General features: G+C 38.3%; 2 protein-coding genes across 2 annotated transcripts; one reads left to right on the top strand and one right to left on the bottom strand.

Annotated features, from left to right (window-relative positions):
• The first annotated feature begins 4,855 nt into the window (after positions 1-4,855).
• LOC147867210 (MOB kinase activator-like 1A) lies at positions 4,856-19,338 on the top strand. Its single transcript, XM_087314998.1, has 7 exons — positions 4,856-5,008; positions 15,456-15,507; positions 15,600-15,708; positions 18,010-18,103; positions 18,181-18,314; positions 18,525-18,688; positions 18,788-19,338. Exons 1-7 carry the CDS (start codon positions 4,986-4,988, stop codon positions 18,866-18,868), a joined length of 657 nt encoding a protein of 218 aa, XP_087171124.1. The 5' UTR covers positions 4,856-4,985; the 3' UTR covers positions 18,869-19,338.
• Positions 19,339-20,753: 1,415 nt separating this feature from the next.
• On the bottom strand, positions 20,754-24,418 carry LOC147867209 (BTB/POZ domain-containing protein At1g67900-like). Its single transcript, XM_087314991.1, has 4 exons — positions 24,280-24,418; positions 23,780-23,849; positions 21,994-23,229; positions 20,754-21,550 (listed from the first exon to the last, which is right to left on the bottom strand). The coding sequence occupies exons 1-4, from the start codon at positions 24,339-24,341 to the stop codon at positions 20,933-20,935; spliced, it is 1,986 nt and encodes a 661-aa protein (XP_087171117.1). The 5' UTR covers positions 24,342-24,418; the 3' UTR covers positions 20,754-20,932.
• Positions 24,419-24,634: the final 216 nt, after the last annotated feature.

Raw genomic sequence — 24,634 nt, 5'->3', positions numbered from 1 at the left:
CATATGTGATATCTGGTAAGATCAATGATGTGGCATTTCGCCTTGATCTTCCCCCTCATATACATCTTCACCCGGTCTTCCATGTTTCACTTTTGGAGCCCCACACAACCAACTCTATTCCAGGTCGTCTTACATCTCCCCCACCTCTAATCGAAGTTTCGAATGGCTCCAAATATGAAGTTGCCGCCATTCTCGTCTCCAAGATCGTTCGAAACAAACTGTATTATTTGGCTAACTGGTTAGGTTATACACCTAATGATCAAACATGGGAACCTCTCGAGAATATTGCTAATGCCTCCAAAATGGTTGCTGCATTTCACAAGAAATATCCGCATAAGCCAAGTCCGAAATCTTGTCTTCCGACTCGTGGAACTCGTCGTCAAAAAGGGGGGATAATCTCATGAAGACATATATTTTGGCCTTACAAGGATTCGAGCCCACGACGTCTTGGTCTATATGTTACATATATGATGTATAGTTATAATAAATATATTATTAGTTATTACAAGATATTTAAAGTATTCTTGAACATTCTAGAGTATTCTAGAACATTCTAGGATATTCCATGATTATATTAAATATCATAAATATCTAAAATATTCTAGAACATTCTAGAATACTCCATAAGGACCTATAAATAGGTGTATATTCATTCATCACAACTCATTCGGTTCAACACCAGTCTTTAGCCCTTAGCCTACTCTTTGTAACCTTGTTTCCTCATAATATAATCTCATTTCCATTTCTTTTCTTCTCTCTCTCTCTCTCTCTCTCTCTCTCTCTCTCTCTCTCTCTCCTACTCACGAGTTTCGACAACATATATATGCTCATGCATGATCGCCACTTGGCATACATGCATGCAGGCCATTTGGTGATCATCCATTGTGTCCAGTGTCACACGACTCTAAATAATAATAATATGAAAAAATATTTATTACTAGAAATAAATGGGTGGGATTGTTAATGTATGACTCTTGTTTAAAGGTTATAGGTTCAAATCTTGGTAGTGAGATTTTGTTACACATGATTTCATTAGTCATGAATTGGATGTAGATTTCATAGAGATGAGGTGGACACGGTTTTAAGGAATCTTCCTAGTAGTAAGAGCCCCAATTGGGATGGCTTCACAAATGGAAATTTTAAGCGATATTCAAACATTTTAAATGGGCCTCTAACTTTGATGTTTCAACGTTGTTAGGATTTTGGTTGTATGCTTCAAGCTTTGAAGGTTAGTTTCATTAAATTAGTTCTGAAAGTGGCATCTCCCGAGTCATTTCATCGATAGAGACCTATTTCTTTGATGGGGGGATTGTATAAGACCTTTATAAAGGTCTTGGAAAATAGATTACAAAATTATTTGTCAAAGTTGATACATCCTGCCCAATATGGTTTTATTGCAGGTTGGAATATATTGAATAATGTATTGATTGTTCAAATGGTTATGGATTATGTACAACAAACTCATCAAGAATTGATTATGGTGAAATTAGAGATAATCTTGAGAAGGGGATGCTTGTATGGAACCAATTTTCATTGGCTTCCAGATTACATATTAATTAGAGGAAGTTTAGTCTCATATCATGTAGTGAACGGGATTTAGAATGTTTAGGATGACAAAGATTCGTCCATTTTTCGACACTTGGGGTATCCAATTGGAATGAATGTTACAAATGCTCAATTGATTTAGTGGATGTCTTGTAAGTTAGAGTAGCTAAATCAAGTCTCCAATTAGGTGAAGGTGGTATGTCGACTCTATCCATAGTTGCGGAAATGGAAGGGAAGAGAAAGTTTGTTCACTTAAAGACTCCAATAAAGGGATATAAAGGAAGAGAAGCAAAACTTCTATTTACCCTTTTCTTAGCTTGAAAAAATGCACTTTAGGAAAGGGGAATTGACCTTTCAAACCTCCCTTCCACCGTGAAAGCGCTTTAGCATACTAACATCCTTCCTTCCCTCCAATAAAGACGATTCTACCATCGGTTCTACTAAAAATTTGCCAACTCTCTACCATCATTACTACTAGTTAAGTCTAGTTCAAGAGATGCGGAATGGGGCGCACTTTCAACAGTATGTATAACACAACCAAATCCAAATAAACAAAGTGTAGAATTGATTTGCACAATCTTGAAGGAAGATCAAAATGCTAATCATTTGTGATTGTTCATGTCTTAAGTTGTAACCGAGTGGTGGAACCACACAAAGTAGGGTAAGGGGAGGGGGTGCACAAATGACTTGTCCACGAGATAAAACAAGCATTGTAACCTCACGCAATATTGTTGGAGCGGGCTTTTGCCCATTGTTTGTTATTCCCCATTGTTGCCTCCCTATGGAGTTTAGGTTGTGTCTCAATCCTAGTGTGGTTGATTGTCTGAAAATATTAGCTAAGCATATGTGGCTTGGTTAGCCTTTACCCAACCAACTGCTTTCTTGTTATGGGAGGCTCCATTGTTTTACATGCATGTGTGCAAGGGCCCCTTTCTTCTATTTATAGAGATTTATCAAAACCATAGGTTGTATTGGCGAGATCCAATGATGAGCTAGATCCCTGTTTGGAACTCATAGGATCATTAGTACCCACTAATGCATTCCATTCCCCTTGACATTCCAAAGTGGGGCAAAACAAATGCTCCTTCACCTTATTCCGCCCAGGAAATGAATAACCAAGAGCGCACGGGTCTTTGACCCCGAACAAAACTTTGGGCCTTTGGTTGTGGAGCAAACTAACAAATTTCAATCTTTCAAGGAAACCTACCGGATGGTAGTACGCCATCTTCACGTGTGGTAGAGAAAACCAAAGTTGCTAAGGTAGAGCCATTTGTTGTAGGGGAAGAATGGTCCGCAAGGTTAAGAGTCATCTACTATACTATTAGGGGTGAGTTGTCTGTTGGTGAGGAAGTGCGTAATATCATCTTCTGGCCATAATCTGTGAATCCAGCAACACAAAGCTCAATTTTCTTATCACTTTAAAGCAGTCGTTTAATGACAATCTTGATCAATCAATGGTAAGAAGATTCTTTGCACTTTTCTTTTCACTTTAAAGAAACAATCTTTTTACTAGCTCCATGAGTGTATGGCCTTGCCAATTGACCCCTTTTCTCATATGAGTGGGAACACTACTCAATAACAACCTTGTTTTGACTTACCACAAATCCTTAATCAAGTGTGTTATAATATGATACAAACTTTTGCCAACTTTGGTTTCTACATTTCTAATTCAGTAATTGGGATTGAAAATAAGATGTAATTTATGCATGCCAATTGGTGTTCCAAAAGTGCCCTTTTGTCTACCTAGGCAGGAGGATGTTGTTTGGGTTTACGTATAATACAACTCATTAGGTGCGTTGAGCTACATGGAATTACTTTCCATTACCTTCTAAATTGGACGGGCCCCATTTGAATCTGAATGAATAGAATAACATGGAAATGAAAAAAACTTTGCACTCTTGATGAACAACTATGGATAATATGACAGAAGTTGCTTGCTTGCTTGCAGGGATAAGTTCATGTATTGGAAGTCACAATCTTGGCCATTTCATGTGCGCCTGAAGGTTGTCCAATTTATTATGGAATCCACGATATTATATTACTTGTCATGGTGACAATTACTAAACGGATATATTTAACTTAAGATTCTTGACTTTTCATGTGCTCAACACTTGGTTATCTCATAGCAAGAAGTGGTCTTGTTATGTGTATGGAAACCATCATCTAGTCGAGAACATTGTAATTCTTTGCAAAAAGAGTTACTTTTGTCTTCTTAGTTATTATGTTGGCCTAGAAATGAGAGAATGCACTCTTAGTTTAATCGTTTGTTTCATTTGGGGGTTAAAGAGGTGGGAGATATAGTTGAGGCTCAATCTCAAATAATTTTGGAGTTCTCAAAGCATGACAATTATTATGCATTCCACCCAATTATGGGTTTATCTGGCAACAACTTCAAAAATATTGCATTGATGCAAGGTCCTTTATCTTTACAAACAAAATAGCAACCGTGGATTGATTGGTGTTTACAGGGTTAGACATTGTTTTTACAAGTGACTACTTATCTTTTGTATCATTGCTATCATCTAAGGCTGAAGAATAATGGAAAATACATAACTCTGATCATGGATGATGGTAGATCTAAAAACGTGGACTAGTAACGGGCAATTGCTTTTTTGTACTATTCAAATGGAAGATAGTACTCATAGTTTCATATAATGTCCGGATTGCTTGTGAAATTTGGGGTCACATTTCTCAAATTTGGCAAATTTTATCATGGTGTTATTTGATGCCTACACAGTGGGCGTTTGCACACGTTACACAGGTTGACCCCAAATCAGAGATGGAGATCGTTTTCCTATTTTCGAGGTATTGGGGATTGCGTCATAATTGGGATATGCGCAACACTTTTGCATTTGATGGTAGGCATGGAGTGAGAGCATATCTGCGAAAGTTGAAGGGGGGGAGGGGGGGTACAAATGGGGCAATTTTCTTTATTGGAGCAAGCGGAAATTCTTTCGCTCACTGGAGTGTTCGACTTGCCTATTGGCAATGCAACAAGTTCCGCCTATCCATGTAGTTAGTTAGCGGGGTGTCCATAGTCCATTGTGAAACCCATTGTGAGTAGTGTTTTGCACACGCAGTTATTAATACAATCGTGTGTGTTTGAACCCAAGATGTATTGTTACTAGTGTAAACGACTTACCACTAGGTAAGATAATTACGATAAAAGAGAAAGAGAGAGAGAGAGAGAGAGAGAGAGAGCTTGGTGGAAGGGCATGGGGGGAATTATGAGAAACAGAACGGGGGCATCGACAGAAATAGACAAAACTCCATCTCCACTTTCTCTCTCTCTCTCTCTCTCTCTCTCTGTGTGTGTTTTCTGTCTGTCTGTCTGTCTCTGTGTGTCAACGAAAGCAAAGTCGCTCTCTGCGCGCTGCGAAACGAAGGAATCGCTCGGCCGTTTCGTGATCCCCTTCCGTTTCGCTCATCCGTTTCGCGCCATGAATTTCTTCGGCCTGGGCAGGTACACGAGCTCTCTCTTTCTCTCTCTCTCTCTCTCTCTCTCTGATTTCTGGCCATAACTTCTACCTTTCGTGGTCTTCTTGGACGCACCTGCTTCGCGTTCTTGTCTTTCTTCTGGTTCTCGAGAATCAAAAATATTTCCTCCTTCGTTTCTTTTCTTTTATTCTCCTCTACTCTGAAAATATTTTCTTCCTCTTCTTCTGATCACGATACGTGCTATTGTTTTTTCTCTCTCTCTTCTGATTTCGATGAATAACTTCTTTGAATCTTAACAAAATCTTTTCTTGGTTTATAACAAGTGTGTTCCTTTGAATTCGAAGAATATTTCCTTTGATTTCTCCTCCTCCTTCGATTTGATTTCAAATTTTTTTTGAGGTCTATTAAATCATCTCATTGCATCCTCATCTCCTTCTTTCTGCTATATTAGCTCAATCTATCAAAAATCTGTATTCAGATTCCTTTCGAAAACCTCGGCCTGATCTGTGGTCATGCCTCCATCTAGTGTATTCCTGATTTCAGAAAATTTTGAAACTTTGATATGATGTGCAATGAAAACCTATGAAGAAGTAATCCTTCATCAAGAAGTAGGTCTTCCTACGAAAGAGAGAAAAGTAAAATATGCAACAGATACCAGATGACACCACAAAATTTATGTAAATTGAGGAAAGTATATGAAATTTATGAGGAAACATTGCAAACTCTTTGGAGTTTTTAATCTATCAACTTTATGGGTAGTAGTAGATGGATTAACAGAAGGTCTACATTTTACAGCTTTTGATTTGTTATTCAAGAGATGAAGATGCTTGTACCTGTTGTGGATGTTTGCATGTTTGACCTCTTTTTCATCAAACATGTTTCTTTAATTCAGTTTGATTTTCTTTCTTCTATGTCAGGAGTTTCTGCTCATGTTGTCTCTTCATGAAGGTATATATAGTTTTAGCTCTAGAGTCAAGTAAGTGTTAGATTGGTGAAGTAATTGGAACTTAAGATGTCATGTTTCTATACGATAATTTGTTCATTTTCCCAATCCAATAAACACTTCTTCCTTTCTGGATTGGGGAAGCAATCCTATAAACCAGTTTTATCGTAATTATATATTGGAAAATGAAGATTTATGGTGCAATTGTCCATCGGGTAATACTCGAGTAATACTTTATAACCCTTGTACGCTTCATGTGAATGCATTATAATCATATTTTTTGGTGTTATCACAATTACTTGTTCATAGAGTCTAATGCTAAGACTATCCTTCTCCACTTCTTTCTCCAACCATAAATTGATGATGTGAAAATGAATGGAAACATAACAGAATTCAATATTTGAGAAATCTATACAATGTTTAATAAGGTTAACAAAATCAACTTGATTTATACTGTTATAGTTTAAGAAAAAATTATAACATTTTCATTGCACTCTATCCTGAGTTTATTGACGATGATTTAGTCCTCCCATAAAGCATTTTTTGTGTAATTAAGTTTCACCAGTTAGGTATTGTCGGAAGTCTTGCATTGAAATCATTGTTGATATTCCCTCAAGAGAAAGCTCTCATTTAGCAATGTTGTCCCAATGAGGACAGTGCTTTCTAATACGACTAATTGACTGAGTGATTTTTAAATCTATGTCTCTTAAACTTTGTGTAAATTGTTTGATGTTGTTCTTTCCGCTTCCTGTAGAGAGGAATGTGAGAAGTGCTATTAATAGCAGTAGCGGAAGAGTTAGAACAAAATAGACACAGCCAAGCTGTGAGAAGGTTGTTAGACAGCAGTAGAAAAATGGTTGCAAAGAGTAGAGACACAACCAAAGTGTTGTGCTTGTTTGTAAGTAGCAGCAGAAAATAATCTCATTACAAAAGAGGCTGGTATAAGCCTATTTATACAAAATTGGGAATGGTTGTTTGGTAGTTAAGAGACTCTTGTACTACCAAACAGGTACAATAAACTAGGAATAAAAAAAGGGAATATCTTGGAAAAAGTGGAAGAGACAAAAGGCATTTAAAGCATTGCATATTCTAGAGAGAGAAGGCATTTAAAGAATTGCAGATTCTAGAGAGAAAAAAATTTGGGAAGAGAGAGAATGTAGTACAGAGATAATAAAGATGAAAGAGAGTGCAGGTTTGGAGTTGCCACCCTCCAACACCTCTCAGCTCCAAAACGGCGGTCCAACATTGAGTCGATCAAGGAGCTGATCAATGGCTTGCCTTGGAAGCGGCTTAGTAAATAAATCGGCCACATTTTCTAATATGCCAAGTTGATGACTTGTGATTTTACTAATTCACGAACAAAATGGTAGTGCACTTCGATTTGTTTTGTTCTACTATGAAATGTTGAGCTATGTGCCAAGGCACGGGCACTTTGGCTGTCGGTGAAAACTGCAATAGGAGAGTCTTGCAAAACACCAATGTGAGAAAACAATTGCATTAACCATAGCAACTCACAACAAGTATCCAAGTAGGCGCGGTATTCAGCTTTCGTCGATGAAGTAGAAACTGAGTTTTGCTTCTTTGATTTCCAAGAAATCAAGCCTGAACCTAACATAAAACAATAGCCAGATGTGGACCTTCTAGAATCAATATTACCTGCCCAATCAGCATTTGAGTAGCCAACAAGCTCAATGCCGCCTCTAAAAGACAGACCATAGTCGAGTGTGTTGGCCAAATACCGAAGAACTCGAATAGTTGCTTGCCAATGACTTTGTCTTGGAGCACTTGAGAATTGGCTGAGAATACTCACGCTATAGGACAAATCAGGTCTTGTATAAGTTAAGTGAAGAAGGGACCCAATTAACCTTATATATTTCGTGATATCCTCAAATATGGGAGAATTGTCTTCACGAGATAGCTTTGAGTTTGGATCCATTGGACAGGAGAGTGGCTTGCAATTTGACATGCTATAGGTCTCAAGGAGCTGCCTGAGATACCTATGTTGGTTGAGAAAGGTACCACCACCATGTGATTGATAGACCTCCATACCTATGAAATAATGGAGAAGTCCTAGATCAATCATTTCAAAGGTTGTTTTGAGGTCAGCGCTGACCTCCTCGATTTTAGATGCAAGGGACCCTGTAATTAGAAGGTCGTCAACATATAATATGATCAAGCATAACAAATTATCTTGGGAAAAAACATAGAGATTGTTGTCAGCATTACAGTTTTGAAACCCAAGAGAGAGAAAGAAGCTATCAATTTTGTCATGCCAAGCTTTGGGAGCTTGCTTTAAGCCATTCAAGGCTTTGTGTAACCTGTAGACCATGTTTTTCTGCTCTAAAATCTCAAAACCTGGAGGCTGTTCAACATAAACCTCCTCTTTCAAGTCACCGTTAAGGAAGGCTGACTTGACATCCATTTGAAAAATGGGCCATTTGTTGTGAGCAGCAAGTGCAAGCGCACATCGGATAGAGGTGTACCTTGCTGTTGGAGCAAAAGTTTCCTCGTAATCCACTCCTTCGACTTGTGAGTAGCCTTTTGCCACTAAACGTGCCTTGTGCTTATCCAAAGTACCATCAGCATGGTATTTGGTCTTGAAAATCCATTTCAGTCCAATGACTTGTCGATGTTGAGGCCGTGGGACGAGCTCCCATGTATGATTCCGCTCAATTGAATCAAGTTCAACTTCCATTGTTGCTTCCACTTTGGAAGAACAAGGGCCTCTTTTGCTACTGTGGGTTCTTTTGATTGCACAACAGTGCACAATAAGGCAAAGTTGCATGAGTGAAGAGGCCGTTGTGACTTACGTGTTCGAGAACTAGATGTATACTCAAGAAGTTTAGCATCGGAGAGTTAAGAATCACGAATGGTGGCTTGAAGCCACTTGGGAAGTGGCAGAAGTTGGTTTGTAGAGGGAGGGGAAACAAATGGAGTTGAGGGAGAGGATTGAATTGTTGGCGAAGTTAGAGATTGAGTAGGAGGAGATAGGGGCCTTGAAGGTGAAACATCTTCGTCTAAAATAGGAGATTCCGGAGGAGCTGGGATTTCAACCATGAACTCAGGTGAAATCCTAGAGTCATCTGGTGGAGACTCCACAAAATGAACATCCCCAGAGATGACTAGGGACTTTGACTCTAAATCCCATAACCTGTACGCTTTAGATTGTGTTGTAACCAAGAAATTTGCATTTCTTGGTTTTGGACTCAAATTTCTTCCTTTTATGATCTGAAATGTGAACATAAGCATCACAACCAAAGACTTTAAAATGAGATATTGAGGGCTTTACACCTGTAAATGCTTCTGCAAGCGTCATTCCAACAACTGCTTTTGTTGGGCAGCAGTTGATGATGTAGACTGCTGTGTTGACAGCTTCACCCCAAAACGAGAGAGTAAGATCAGATTGAGATAGCATCGTACGAACCATCTCTTGGACTGTCTGGTTCTTCCTTTCCACGACTCCATTTTGTTGAGGGGTACTAGGTGTAGAAAATTGGCGAGCAATGCCTCGTTGAGAGCAAAAATGGTGGAAAGCGTGGGAGATAAACTCTCCACCATTGTCCGACTTGATCTTTCAAACTTTCTTTGATGTCTCATTCTCCACGAGAGATACGCATTCTTGAAATTTTGTGAAGGCTTGGGATTTTTCTACAAGAAAATAAACCCAAACCTTGCGGGAGAAATCATCAATTATAAGCATGAAGTAGCGCACACCACCAAGAGTAGTGGTTTTCATGGGACCACAAAGATCCATGTGCACTAACTCCAAGATAGATGTTGAACGGTGAGTGGCTTCATGAGGGAAAGGCTCTTGATGTTGCTTGCCATGAAGACAAGCAACACATGGGGTATTGGGAGATTTGAAAATAGGAAGACCCTCAACTAGTTGGGAAGAGGAGAGCTTTTGAAGAGAATCATAGTTGAGATGACCAAACCTAGCATGCCACAACGTGGGATCTTCTTGTGCAACCAACGCATGAGAGCCTTGAAGAAGATGAGATTTGGACTTTTCCAAGGGGCTATGGGAGCTTTTTAGGCGATATAAACCCCCTTCTTATGTGCCACTAGCTACAATTTGTAGGCTGTTGGTGTCAATCACTTCCAAAACTGAGCTATCAAAGTAGACTCCATAACCTTGCTTAGCGATTTTGTAGACCGAAAGTAGGTTGGCAGAGATTAGAGGCACATGTAGCACATCTTGAAGAACGACAGGTTCTTCATTTGAAGAATTGTCAAGAAACACACTACCCACACATGAAGCCTCAATGCTTGAGGCATCTCCTATAGAGATTTGGGAAGAGCTAGGCTTCACATCATGCAAAATGGATTTGTCATAGTTCATGTGTGAAGTGGCACCACTATCTACTAGCCACTCATCAATGGTTGAGGTAGTTGGTCCAGCCAAATGTGAAGTATGTTCCTCAATGCCAAGGAAAATTGTTTCTTTGGCTGAGTGGGCTGAGTGGGCTGAGTTGGATTTCAGTGTAGGTTGATTTTCAGTAGAAGAAGATTTCCTGGCATCGTCTCTTTTCTTTTTCTGACAGTCGGGCTGAATGTGACCTTTGTGGCCACAATAATGACAGGTAAGCTCCTTGTAGGCTGGGTTGTTTGGTGGTCTTGGGTTGAGTTTGTTGTAGGAGTTACCATTTTGCTTCCACTTGCCTTTACTTTTCGCATGTAGAAGCGTCTCATTGGAAGTTTGAGCACTTTTCTTCCTTGTTGCCCTATCTTGTAGCATACCAAGAAATGTATTCATATCAGGTGTGTTGGGAAGAAGAGAAATTGTGTCACAAAATGCTGAGAATGACTCAGGCAACTTTATCATTAGACGATGCACAAACTCAACTTCAGTTGACTTGCTTCCCAAAGAAACTAGTTCCTTTTGGAGAGTAACAAATTGTGTTATTTGATCCATGATGTTGGGAGTGTCATGAATCTTGAGATTAGCTAGTTGGTTCTCAATAGCTATCATTTGAGCATGTTTAGCTTGATGGTACCTCTTTTTGATGGATGTCCATAGTTCATTGGCTATCTCTTCATCTGTATCTTGAAATTGATGAGCGATGCTCGGTTTAATATTAAACATGAGGAAAGCATGGGCACGAGAATCCTTATCTAGCCAAGCTTCAGTCTCGGTGTTAGATGAGCCAGCAACTGATTTGGTTGAAGAGGATGAAGTTACGGCAGAAGCATATGGAACCTTAGCCATTTCAGCCTTCTCATCATCAGATGTAGGGCTGTCTTCTGCACTGAGTTTCAAATATGGAGGTAATGGAACCCCAATTGTTTTTCCCCCCTCCGTATTGAAACGCTGCAAAACCTTAGAGATATACTCCTGCTGAGATAGAAAAAGTACCCCTTTCGACCGGTTTTGGAGTATTCGCATGCCAAGGATGTGATTTGCATCAGCAAGATCCTTCATATCAAAGCTGCCATGAAGGATTTGCTTCAATGAATTCAAGGCATGAACATCCTTGCCAGCAATCAACATATCGTCAACATACAAAACCAAGATAATCAGGCTGCCATCTCCTGCCTTCTTGGTGTACAAGCAGTGGTCCACTTGACTTCTACGAAAACCTTGAGACTGCATAAATGCATCAAATTTATGATACCATTCTCTTGGTGCTTGTTTCAACCCATACAAACTCCTTTTGAGCTTACAAACCATCTTCTCTTTGCCTTTAGCCACAAAACCTTCAGGCTGCTGCATATATATGTCTTCATGCAGATTGCCATGTAAAAAGGCGGTCTTCACATCCATCTGTATGAGTTCCATATCTTCAGCTGCAACTAAGCCCAAAATGATTCTTAATGTAGTCATCTTGACTACAGGCAAGAAGATCTCATCAAAATCAACTCCATATTCCTGCTTGTATCCTTTTGCAACCAACCTTGCTTTGTACTTTGGCGAGGAATCAGAAATGACCGTCATTTTATAAACCCATTTGCATGGAAATGTTTTCTGCCCTTTAGGCAACTGCACCAAATCCCAAGTGTCATTTTTCTCAAGAGATTCCATCTCTGACAACATGGCTTTATACCATTTCTTATTGTCCTGTCTGTCCATTGCTTCCTTGAAGCAAGTCAGTTCGCCACAATCAGTTACCATGACATAATCAGCCTGTCATTTTTCTCAAGAGATTCCATCTCTGACAACATGGCTTTATACCATTTCTTATTGTCCTGTCTGTCCATTGCTTCCTTGAAGCAAGTCAGTTCGCCACAATCAGTTACCATGACATAATCAGCCACACTGTTTGCATCAGGAACAAATCTGTCAGGCTGTCTAGTAACTCTAGACGATCTCCTAACCCAATGCTCATTGTTTGGTAGCTGTTGAGCTTGCAAATCATCATTTTCAACTTGCTGTCCAGGCATTCCAGCCTGCAAATCAGCATTAACAGCTTGCTGTTCTAGGCATTCCTGCACATTTGGTGGCTCATCATTATTGGCAAAGGCTGGTTGATCATTTCCAACCTCATTTTCTGCATTTGCAGGTAAGTTTACAGCAGGTGTTTGCTGCTGTACAGTGGGCACATTTTCCTGTCTAAAAGGTATTTCTTCTCGGAATACAACCCTACATACTTCCTCAGCCTTTTCAGGTTGTTTATGCATGCGATTTTCCCGGAAGATAACATCATTGCTGCGTACTATTTTTCTTTTCTCGGGATCCCACAATCTATACCCCATTTCACCCTCATCACCATATCCTAGGAAAATACATTTGCAGGACTTTGGCTCAAGTTTGTTGCGTTCTTCTTTACGAATATGCACAAAAGCCTTACAGCCAAACACTCTCAAGTGAGCATATGAAGGTGGCTTGCCCGACCACGCTTCTTGGGGTATTCCCCCTCCCAAAGACCTGTTAGGTGACCGATTAATCAAGTGAACAGCTGTCATAACAGCCTCTGCCCAAAAACCATGGGGTAACGCAGCATGAGACAGCATAGTACGGACCTTATCTTGAATAGTCCGATTCATACGCTCTGCAACTCCATTTTGGGGTGGATTATAAGGGGCAGTGAGTTCCCTCTTTATCCCTTTGCTGTCACAAAATGCTTGAAAAGCCTTGGACACATATTCCCCACCATTGTCAGAGTGAAGACACTTAAGTGTCTTATCAATTTGATTCTCAACTAATGCCAAAAATGTTCGAAATTTGTCGAGCACTTCATCCTTGCTACGAATAGGGTAAACCCATACCTTCCGTGTAGCATCATCGACAAAAGTGACTAAGTATTTCTTTCCCCCTAATGATAGCCCTGGCATCTAACATACATCTGAATGTACTAACTCAAGCGGGGACGACTTCAGCAAAAGAGACTTTTTATGAGATGTTTGTACATTTTTACCATAAATGCAATGATCACAATGTTCAAAATCAGCATAACAAAGACACGGCAAGTAACCCAAACGAGAAAGTACTTTCATACCAGTTTCACTCATGTGTCCCAACCGGCCATGCCACAAAGAAACACTAGGCTGCTCGATTATGGCAACATGGTCACTCACACTAGATACATGGAGAGGATACAAAGTATCACTTTTACTACCCTTGGCAATAACTCTAGATCCCTTACAAATCTTCCATTTCCCATCACCAAAGGTTGTGTGAAATCCATCATCATCTAGCTGTCCTGTGCTAATCAAGCTCTTCTTGAGCTGAGGTACATGCCGTACATGCTGAAGTGTGAAAGCCGAACCATGCTGAGACTGTAATTGCACAGTGCCAATACCTGCAATTTCACATGCATAGTTGTCCCCAAGATGGACAACACCATGTCGACCCCCTATGTAATCTGAAAACCACTCACGATGAGGGGTGACGTGAAAAGAAGCACCGGAATCGAGTATCCAAGTGTGCATGTCACCATCCGTATCTGCAAGTAAAGCATGTTCTCTATGGCATGATGAAACAAAGAGTACATCATTTCCACTATCACTATCATGAGTGACTACATTCACCTCTTCACTTTTAGTATTGCCTTTCCTCGGTTGAATGTCTCTCTTTTCTTCTATGAAATCATCTATCTTCTTGCCCTTTCCTTTCTCTTTCTTCCATTTGAAACAATCACGTTTAAAGTGACCCTTTTTGCCACAGTGATGGCATTCTACATCTTTACCACGTGATTTACTACGGCCATAACTATCAGATTTGTCTCTTTGTTGTGACCTACCCCTCATATGCAACGCACTAGAGAACTTATTGGATGCATTATTTTGCTGACTCATCTCTTCCATGAGTAGAGAACTCTCTACATCGGCATAAAGAAGCATCGCATTTGAATTGCTCATAGCAGTCCTGAAAGTATCCCAACTTTCTGGCAAGGTGCAAAGTAAAAACGTGGCCTTAAACTCATCATCAATGATGAATTTCAATGCAATCAACTGGCTGAAAATGGAATTGAACTCACTCAGGTGAGTTGACATGGGTGTACCCTCTGTTATACGTAAATCCATAAGTTTCTTAAGCCAATAAACTTTGCTAGCTGCCGTCTTTTGGGCATACAGTTCCTCTAGTCTAATCCATATAGAATAGGCAGAGTCCAAACCTTCAATATTAAAAAGCAAGGCATCAGAAATCGACAACTCAATAGTCGAGCGTACAAGCTCATTCAACTCTTGTCAATCATCTTCGTCCATATCTATAGGCTTTACCCCTTTGACTTTTATAGGCTTTGCATGCTTCTTTTGTAGCAGGATGTTGTAGCACTGCTTTTTCCAAACCGCAAAGTTATGTGCACCCTCAAGCTTCTTGATGTGCATAAGGTGGCTACTTTCACTGCTGCTAGTCATGATTTTAGCCCAAACGAAGGACCAAACCTGCACTGCAGAAAACATGACCTGCTCTGCAGAAACCCTAAACTCTGCTCTGCAGAAAACCCTAAACTTTTCTCTGCATAAAACCCTAAACCTTGGCTCTGATACCAGTTTGAAGGCAGCACGAGGATTAGGGTTTAGGTCAAAAACAAAGAGGGAGAGAGTTTGAGTGAGAGAGAGAGATGCACGCTGTCTTGGGTACAAAAGAGTGTACCTCTTTTTTGGTTTTTAGATATTATGTATATACAACTCAAAAGTGTGCTACGAGTGCGTTCACACTCGTGCACTAATAAAAGGCACGGTGGCCCTTTATTCCCAATAGAGAGAGTCTGAGTGAGAGACAGAGATGCACGTTGTCTTGGGTACAAAGAGTGTACCTCTTTTTTGGTTTTTAGATATTATGTATATACAACTCAAAAGTGTGCTACGAGTGCGTTCACACTCATGCACTAATAAAAGGCACGATGGCCCTTTATTCCCAACATATAGTTCTTATTTAAGTTTATTTTTCTGCTGTTACTAGCCACTTCGGCACCTTACTGCCGTTCATAACAGTTTTCTCACAACAAGTGCATGGCTGATTGTTGAGAATTAGAGAGTTATGATTGCATTCCCAACTTCAATTTATTTGTATCCTGTTTTCTCTATTTCAACAATCAGTTGAGTCAATTTGACTTTAAGATCACCATTTCATTGAATGATACAGGAACAATCAACGGACATTTCGCCCAAAAAAAAGTACTCCATCAGGAAGCAAGGTATGCTTTCAGAACCTTTTAGACTGATTTATGATTTTTTTCGAATGGGTTTTGTATGTAAACATGCCGGAATACCTTCTGTGCTTTTCTAGGGTGCACAACTACGGAGACATATTGATGCAACCCTAGGTAGTGGAAACTTACGGGAGGCTGTTCGGCTTCCTCCTGGTGAAGATATGTATGAATGGCTTGCCGTGAATAGTAAGTTTGTATACTCTCATATATTTTTTGTAGGTAAGTGATGGTACAGTTTTACAAAGACTTCCTCATATCTATTGTTGGATGAAGTTAGTCCTTGTCGGAAACACATAAAGGAAAAACAAAAAAAAACAGAATATGATAAGTAGGGACAATTTTTTTCTCCTACAATGAAAGCAACTGAGAAACTTCTTTTCATCTTTGTAGTAAGTACTCTGTATTCCCTCTCTTAATTTCCCAATTCTTGCAATATCCAAAAGCAATCTATTATTCTCACTGAGTGCTTTAAAGCTAGCTCGTTGTTAGTGTCACTTTTGGTTTTCTCCATCATAATCTTTTTCGTAGCATGTCTCACTATAGGTGTAGCCTTATGTGCTAAGGAAGGCCAACAAAAACTTTGTGTGATTCAATCAGGAAACTCTTGGATCTATCAACCTTAAACGTTGTCCAAATCAGAGTATATCCTGGCACCATAATGCATATTTAACTTTTTCATAGGTGATAAAAAAAGACATAGGTGGGACATGGTGAGCTTCATTTGTGACCTTTGGGGCAAATATTTCTTTCTAAAAATTATCATCTCAGCTTGATTCTCCTTATTGATTAGCTAAATTCATGAGGATGTTCTTTTCCTGGTGAATGGCAAGAAATGAAGAAAAAGGTTGCCGAACCAAATGTGTGAACCACTTTCTCATAGTGATGCAGTGGAGTATTACGGCTATCATAAGGACACAGATGTGATGATTGTGGAAGAGACAAGGTAACTGATGAGAAGATCTAATCAGTGTAGTGATTAGAACTCTATGGATAAGTTAGCTGAGTGCGGTGCATAGAGCAGAGAGATACAACAAGTGATCTGTAGCCTATGGAACCTGAAAACAATTTAGAACACTGCTGTCTTAAGTGAGCTTCTTAACTGATATTCATAACATTGTTCATTGAAGTGCTATTTATCTGCTTGGTTATAGCTAAGTGCTTTGTTAATTTTTTCAAACACCAAGCACACGAGTTCATTTGAACTCCAATTTATGCTTTGTGGGAAAAAGGGGAAGAAACTTGATGATAATAATTAGATGTGAGACATTAGTGTATGAAGATAAGAACCTGTCTTATTGTGAGCTTCCTTGCTGATGCCCATCACCTTGTCCATAGAAATGCCAGCATACAAGAGGATTCAATATAAGCATTTTTACCTGAGTGGTATTAGTTTGCTTTTTTCGTTTTTCCAATCACCAAGAACATGCTCATCAGATCTCACAGTTCTGCATGCAGAAAGAAAGAAAGAAATACTAATGTCTTTTAAGAGGCCAAAATGGACTATAAGACCAAACAAGAGACCACATTTTAAGTGCTGTCTTGTCTTTAAGTAAACAAACAAAAAAGAAGAAGTAAATAAGATAAAAACAGACTAAAGAATCTTGTTATCGGCACATGTAAGATTCTCAAGTCAGATATATTGTAATTTTTGTCTTTGAAAGATCTCTAGCATAGGTTGATCCAGAATGGAGAGGTTTCTGAAGTGAGTGAAGCAGAAAGAAAGAAAGATATAATAACGTCTTTCAAGAGGCCAAAATGGCCTATAAGACCAAACAAGAGATTACATCTTAAGTGTTGTCTCATCTTTGAGAACAACAAATGAAAATAAAATAAATATTACCAAGACCAAACAAGAGATTACATCTTAACTGTTGTCTCGTCTTTGAGAACAACAGAAATGGAGTTTCATTTTCACTCTTCACTTTTAGGAAATTAAGAAATGCTTGAAGTTTGGATATCTTTCATGCATATGGTAAGAAGGGGTCTTGGGGAGATAAGCAATGTACCTGTCTGAGTCGCAATCCCACCCAAATCCAGCGTAGAAATAGAATCTTAGTATGTTGACTTTAACTTCCCATTCCTTATTGGAAGATGAAATAGGATAGCACTCTTTGTTCAGATGTTCTTATACTTCAATAATTAGGCATTGAGCTTTCCCATCTCTTTTATGTAGTTTCTGCAGAAGCCAAGCAGGGAATATGTACTAATACTTAATATATCAACTGTTCTTTTAAGAACTTGTAACTGCTATTCCCTTGTTGGAGTGTTGACATCATTCTCACATAATGCATCACAAGATGGGTTTTGTTCTCCTTGGAAGAGCAAGAAAGCAAGCTGTTATACAAGTAATATAAACTCGGATATGGGCATCAGCCACATAGTAAGATAAATCTGTGTACAGTTTACTTTGGAAGAGGGACTTTTGTATAATGCTGACAAAGTACAAGTAAAAATATCTGAATCATGTCTTTGATCCTGGATCTGCAGCTGTTGATTTCTTCAATCAGGTCAATTTACTTTATGGGACACTTTCAGAATTTTGTACAGCCGAGAATTGCCCCACAATGTCTGCAGGGCCTAAGTATGTAAGACTCTTCAAAGCAAGGGATTATGTGAGAACAATCTCAAGTTAACTTTTTTTTCCCCTCTTTTTCCCAGGTATGAATATAGGTGGGCTGATGGCGTACAAATCAAGAAGCCAATAGAAGTATCTGCTCCAAAATATGTTGAATTTTTGATGAATTGGATAGAGGGGCAGCTAGATGACGAGTCCATATTCCCGCAACGGTTAGGTAGGTACATGTGAAATGTCTCTGTTATAACGTTCTTAAAGAAGTAGATACAATTTATTTCAAGTTTTCTTTTTCTATGGAGAGATCTCCTGACATTATGATTGTAACATTTTCTGGTCTTATATATATGTCACTTTGGCATGTGTAGAGATGTTGAAGTAGTCTAATTCTCTACAAGAGATGAATGTTGTTTTTTATTGATCGATATAGGTGCTCCTTTCCCTCCGAATTTCAAGGATGTTGTTAAGATAATCTTCAAGAGATTATTTCGTGTGTATGCACACATATATCATTCACATTTTCAGAAAATTGTGAACCTCAAGGAGGAAGCGCATCTCAACACATGTTTCAAACACTTCATTCTTTACACATATGTATGCAACAACTTCTTTAAGCTTTGGTGAAGTAAAAAAATATGATAAGAATATTTCACCCATGTTTTTGATATGGACGAATACTAAATGTTTTGACAGGAATTTGGGCTGATTGACAAGAAAGAGCTTGCACCTCTTCAAGAACTGATTGATTCTATTATGGTCTCATATCCAGTATAACGATTATATGATTATCTTGTTATTAGTCTGCCTTATAACCTGCACAAAATGCAGGAATGATCTCACTCAAAATAAAGTTCCACCTTTCCTCTGTGCAAGCAAGAAGGGGAAAAATGTATACATCAAATGTCATGCAGTGTGTACGCAGTGGAGCTGGACATGGAGATGTGTTTGTCTGTGTGTAGTTTGAACTTTGAGCAATCTTGCACCCAAATTAAGTGTTTGTATGTTAAAAAGTGTTCTCTAAGAGATATGCTGACCACATTAACTTTATATATATGTATAATACTTTATTTTTCTGAAGCAAGGATGGAACTAAATAACTCTGATTTTGGATATATATATTCAGAGGCCCATCTACTCATGTTGGATTTGAATATTAATACTACATAAAAAGAAACCATGGTATGGTTAATGTATTTTCTTCAGGGATTTATGAATCTTTGTAACTTCGGCTGCATTTTTGTACACTTGTTGAATTTATGTGCATCTTACTAATCCATGGGGTGGTGTTATATATATGGTACATTTGAGAAACCTCACAATGCCTCCCAAGCATTAAAACGTGACTTTTGGAACCTGTTGTGATGACCTAGAAAGAGATCTCATTATATACCTGACTGGTTGCTTCATGCTTTCCTCACTCTTCGGAAATGTTATTCTAAAGAGCGAACGAGCATAATTTTCTTGAACAAGAGTCGGATTCTAAATGCTTGGAGTAATATGAAGTTAGAAATTGATTGCATAAAGTAGTTTGAACGGTGATTAATACTGGTACGTGCATCTTTAATCTTTCTGGTTCTAATAATTTCAATCACTTTGATTATGGAATTTGTAAGATTAAATGTCAATATACAAGCTTTCCTCCAATAGTAAACATCGACGCAGAATACTAGATAACCTAAGAAATAAAGTTGTAGAGACACTATAATGAAGGAATATGTATTTATTTTCCGGCAACAAATTTAACAGAAACTACTTTTGTATTATTATTCACTATTGTGCTTGTACGAGTTAATTTTCTATACTTTCCTAAATCCATACTAAAAGTTATAATGCATTACACTGATGAAAAAAAGCTCTGATATTGATGGCATCATTTCGAATCTTTCACCTCATTTTTCCATTAGAATTACTTTCTTAGTATAAGAATATCCGTAGCATTTTAGAAATCAACAGAATGGCCTAAAAGCTGACACCAATGGCCCCCATAAAACAAGAAAAATAGGAGACTTTGGTGCTGCCTCAGCATCTTTATACCACAGCACCAGCACCATCGGTTTTTGAAGTTCTGCTTCAGACATATACATCTCTTCTTTCCTGGGGACAAGATGCCAGGAAGGAAAACAAAACAGACAGAAACACTAGTAATAGCAGCCATGTTGCTAACCAAGAAAATTTGCACGTTCACTTTTCGTTCAAAATTTCAGTTCATAGACCTCTAAGATTTTTGGAATCTTGCTTGAGATGTATGAACCTTTTCTTTCCTCGATACTTAACCTCATATATCTGGGGGGCTGCAAAAAGGAAACCAGTTTGATACATTACTTGACCTTAAGAATGCTACTAAGATAGATCATTAGCATCGCACGATTCAGTCCAAGAAGTGTAGATAACGGTTCCAATGCGAGGACACAGAATGTTCATGGAATCTACAGCACAGCCGAGATGTGAAATTCATGCAATTGGGGAGCACACTAGTCATGGTGGCCAGCAATAGGGCTATACAAAGAAATATGCAGAGAAGCTCATGTAAATCGATTTCAGCAGAAAGTTTAAGGTATACTCACAAAAACTTGAGTCATAAAACTTAGCCACAACCCTCAAATAAAGAGAGATATTTTCACAAATAACCCTCAAATATACGTATCTCAGTTCCAAGATCCCAAGACACAACATGCTCTCCATTTTGAGTAGAACACCATTTATTATATTAACTATACAAATACAAAGGTAAGAGACTTGTGTCCCCTGCTCTATTAAATTGTGTGCTACAAAATGTCCAAACATGTAGTTTTAATGCACAAAACTAATATACAATTGCATCACAAGACATACATATCATCACTCATTCGAAGCTACTGAATGGCTACTTCCGACTGAGCTCCCTGAACTCATCTCACTTGACATCATAATATCCACTTTGCTTGCGGATGTTTGGCTTACTGATGCCCATATCTTTCTCAAGACTTTCTTTGGAGAGAAGAAAAGGTGCCTTGTCCTTGATGGTTTCAGCATGTGCATGTGCATATGCACATGGTTCCTAGTCCCCTCCCCACGTGTAATGCTGTTCTTTGTAAGGTCCATGTCCCCTTTCAATGTTCTGAAATCTTTTTGCCAATCTTTCTCAATTGAGGTTCTGGAAGGTTCCAATGGCCTCTCATCATCATCATCATCATCATCATCATCATCCTCATCATCATGATTACAATGCAATACATGAGGTGGAGGCATGAGGGCCATAATATTATTGCCTGGGAGATGATGATGATTATGCCTCGAATTGTACCCTCTGCGTGTCATGGCAGTCCTTGCTTGCTCAAAGAACAGAACTTGGACGACTACTCTGAGTGGGAGACGATCATTTTGTGCAGCATGCATACAAGCATTGATGGATAACTTCTTGCAATCCATCAGCCTGCATAGCTTCTTCTTCTCATTTTTTGTCATCCCTGGATGCTCCTGAGAATAGACCATCAACAGTTGTATATCATTGTGTATATATCATCAGATAAACATTAAACTTAGATATATTTTATATACTATTGGATACATTAGATATATTGTGTAATATACTATCAGATGAACATTAAAATTGGATACCATTAGATATAACATTTATATACCATTGGATACATCATTTTATATATCATTATAAATATTAGGTACACCATTTTATATACCGTTAGATATACTAGTTTATAAACCCTTAGTGATATGTTTATATAACATCAGATTCAGATCAGGAAACGGATGTTCTACCTTACATTAGACAAACAATTTATCATTTTATATCAGGTTAGACCTACATCTACATTACATACATATTTATATACATCATTTGATCAACATTTTGGGCATCATCATGTCAATGAACAAATAACTTATCAGGAATATTGTCTAACCTTCAAGTAGATATCGATTGCACCGTAGAGGTCGTCATGCATTGGCCTTGCTGAATCAGGGATCAGTTCAGCAAGTGCGATGAACGTTTCCAGCACCAGGTTCGAATCCCGTGCTATTTCAGCCAGATATCCATCGATAAGCTTTGCGACTCTCAGCTCAGATCCGTGCATCACACATTTGGAACTTTCCTTATCAAACAAATCGAAATGCTCACCTGATGGAGTCATACATCTATTGTATGGACTCAATGGAGAGTTTAAATGCATCACATAATGTTCCACAATACACTGAACCAGCTCCACATCATACAAAGAATCACTGGCATAAGATAGTGAAGGAATGAATAAATCATTCAAAGATGCTTCTTCCAACTGCATACCTATCCTTCTCACAAGTTCCATTTTTGTGGATGGTGTAACAAACAATAAATTTGCAGCCTTAAGTAGTTTTAATAGAAAGCTACATGAGGTTGAGCCCTTTTCGGAGGGCAGGAGACCAACTATAGTCTCTAATAAAAGCTTGTGCTTTGTCAAAGTCTCAAGAGAATCATCACAAGCACCTTGAATACCTCGTTGTATTGTTTCCATCAAGTTTTGATTGCGAGATAGACCTGGGAGCCACCTATATGCATATATTCTAAGAGATTTCCCAATTAGTTCAGAAGTCATTCTACCTGTAGATTTAATAGCTAACAATACTCGCTGAAAAAGATCGATATCCAGCTCACAAACATCTTTCATCCACCAATCTTTAGAATCACCATGATTCTCAATCACTTGCATGTCATTCCAATGAGAAGTAAAGTCATCAAAGAGTGAATCATTTGTCTTATTTGATGGTGATGTAGAATGATCCATACATGCTTTAAAAGTTATCGAATTGATGCATCCATTAACTAGGTTTAGATCTTCGGCCCAAGGCTGTAGGGACGTCGTACACTGTAGGCTAATCATACAGTCCTTCCAACTCTGAAACACAATTGAGTTCAAAAACATTTCTATTTTGTACCCAAGATTTCCTTTTTCTAAAGATTCTGTCATCTGAAGATACTCAGATGCACAACGCACAGCCATCACATTGAATGCATGTAGGGTTATCACAATTCCATAGCAAAACTTGGCACAGAGCTCAAAAGATTTATAGCCACCGGGGATGTCCTCGATGCTTATTTCATTATTTATATTCTTTTGCGTTGCCAAGCTCTGAAGATAGCCACATTTTGTCAGCAAAGGGTACTGGAAGTGAAGAAAAAAAAACTAGATTAGTTGAGCTAAATAAACTCACTTCAACAATAAAGTCTAATGTCCTGTAATTTACTATGCAATATGTTATATACATTATTCCAAACACAATGTATGCATACATGATCGGTATACATACGTGAGATTCAACATGACTGATAAAAAAGAAACAAATAAGTCAAAAATCCATTACTATACACTCGTTGCATATTTCTAAGAGTTATGATTGCACATTGCACCACAAATAGTAAGACACGAGAACATGTTAATGTATCTTATGTCAAGGAATTCCTTATATTCTCATGGATATAAACATTAGAATACATGATAAATAGTACAACATACATTAAATAAACAAGCTTGAGATTCATCATGAAGGTTCATAGATACATACAAAAAGAAAGAAAGAAATTAGGTAATTGAGCTTCATCATAAAAAACATGCATAAGAAGTCATGTGATGTTATAAAAAGGTTCTGTTATAAAAAAAATGAGGGTTAATAATGAATTAAATATATCATATGATGTTACTGTGAAGGACATACCTTATGTAGATGAAACCTCTTCCCTTCCACAACAAACACGACATCACTAGGAAGCTCACTATCCACAGCTCTACAAAATCCGAAAACAGAACAGGGAGTTATAATATTTTCTAATAGACAATAGTAATAGCAGAAGTAAGAGAAACTCTCCTCAGAAAACAACACAATGAATAAATTGCATTTCCCAATAGAAAATACTAAGGAACAGAAAACTCCGCCAATTACAGAAGGACAAAAATTCTTTCCAATAGAGAAATGACCCAATAGTGTATGAATTTTAAGGAAAGCAAAATCACTACTCAAAGAGCAAGACAATTGATCACCATTTACCCAACAAATAATGAATCCTAAGGAGAAACGTTTCTCCCCAACGCATACATAATGAGAGATGCAAATACTTTGACAATATATAATGCATACATACGTAAGTACAAAGAATCTATCTTCATAAAACACCAAAATAAATGAAGCAATAAGAAGAGAAAGGAAGAAATACTTACATGTTGATATCTCCATCACAGTAAAAGAAGTCTTGTTTGGATCCAAGCTTCAAGAACTGCATGGTTTTTCTCCAGCATTTATTTACAAGAGAAGAATGAATGGAACATAAGAAAATTTACGAGAAGCTACCATTGTGTGTGTGTGTGTGTGTGTGTGTGTGTGCATATATACATACATATATATATATATGATCTAAAGAAAAAAGTATATATGTGAATATGTTTGTTGCAATAAGACTTTTGAGTCTTTCTTTCTACTTCTTCTTCTTCTTCTTTTACTTGTTATTAATGAAGAGTAGGAAGAAGAACGAAAGAGAGGGGGGGTCCCCAAACCCAAACTCAGAGAAGGGCCTAC

The sequence above is a fragment of the Azolla caroliniana genome, unplaced genomic scaffold, assembly GCF_043228905.1.
Source record: "Azolla caroliniana isolate FFs.n. ecotype wild unplaced genomic scaffold, voAzoCaro1.0.p SCAF_2, whole genome shotgun sequence".
Taxonomy (NCBI): Eukaryota; Viridiplantae; Streptophyta; class Polypodiopsida; order Salviniales; family Salviniaceae; genus Azolla; species Azolla caroliniana.
Note: the sequence above shows the minus strand (reverse complement) of the source record. Positions and strands in the feature narration are given on the sequence as shown.

Bases quoted from the DNA above. Each gene is read 5' to 3' on its own strand.
- LOC147867210 (XM_087314998.1), top strand. From the start codon at position 4,986: ATGAATTTCTTCGGCCTGGGCAG. The intron at 15,709-18,009 runs GTAAGTTTGTAT...CTGGATCTGCAG, and splicing joins TGAATGGCTTGCCGTGAATA to CTGTTGATTTCTTCAATCAG. The intron at 18,315-18,524 runs GTAGGTACATGT...TGATCGATATAG, and splicing joins CATATTCCCGCAACGGTTAG to GTGCTCCTTTCCCTCCGAAT.
- LOC147867209 (XM_087314991.1), bottom strand. From the start codon at position 24,341: ATGCAGTTCTTGAAGCTTGGATCCAAACAAGACTTCTTTTACTGTGAT. The intron at 23,230-23,779 runs GTATGTCCTTCA...CTTCACTTCCAG, and splicing joins AGAGGTTTCATCTACATAAG to TACCCTTTGCTGACAAAATG. The intron at 21,551-21,993 runs GTTAGACAATAT...GTCTATTCTCAG, and splicing joins CAATCGATATCTACTTGAAG to GAGCATCCAGGGATGACAAA.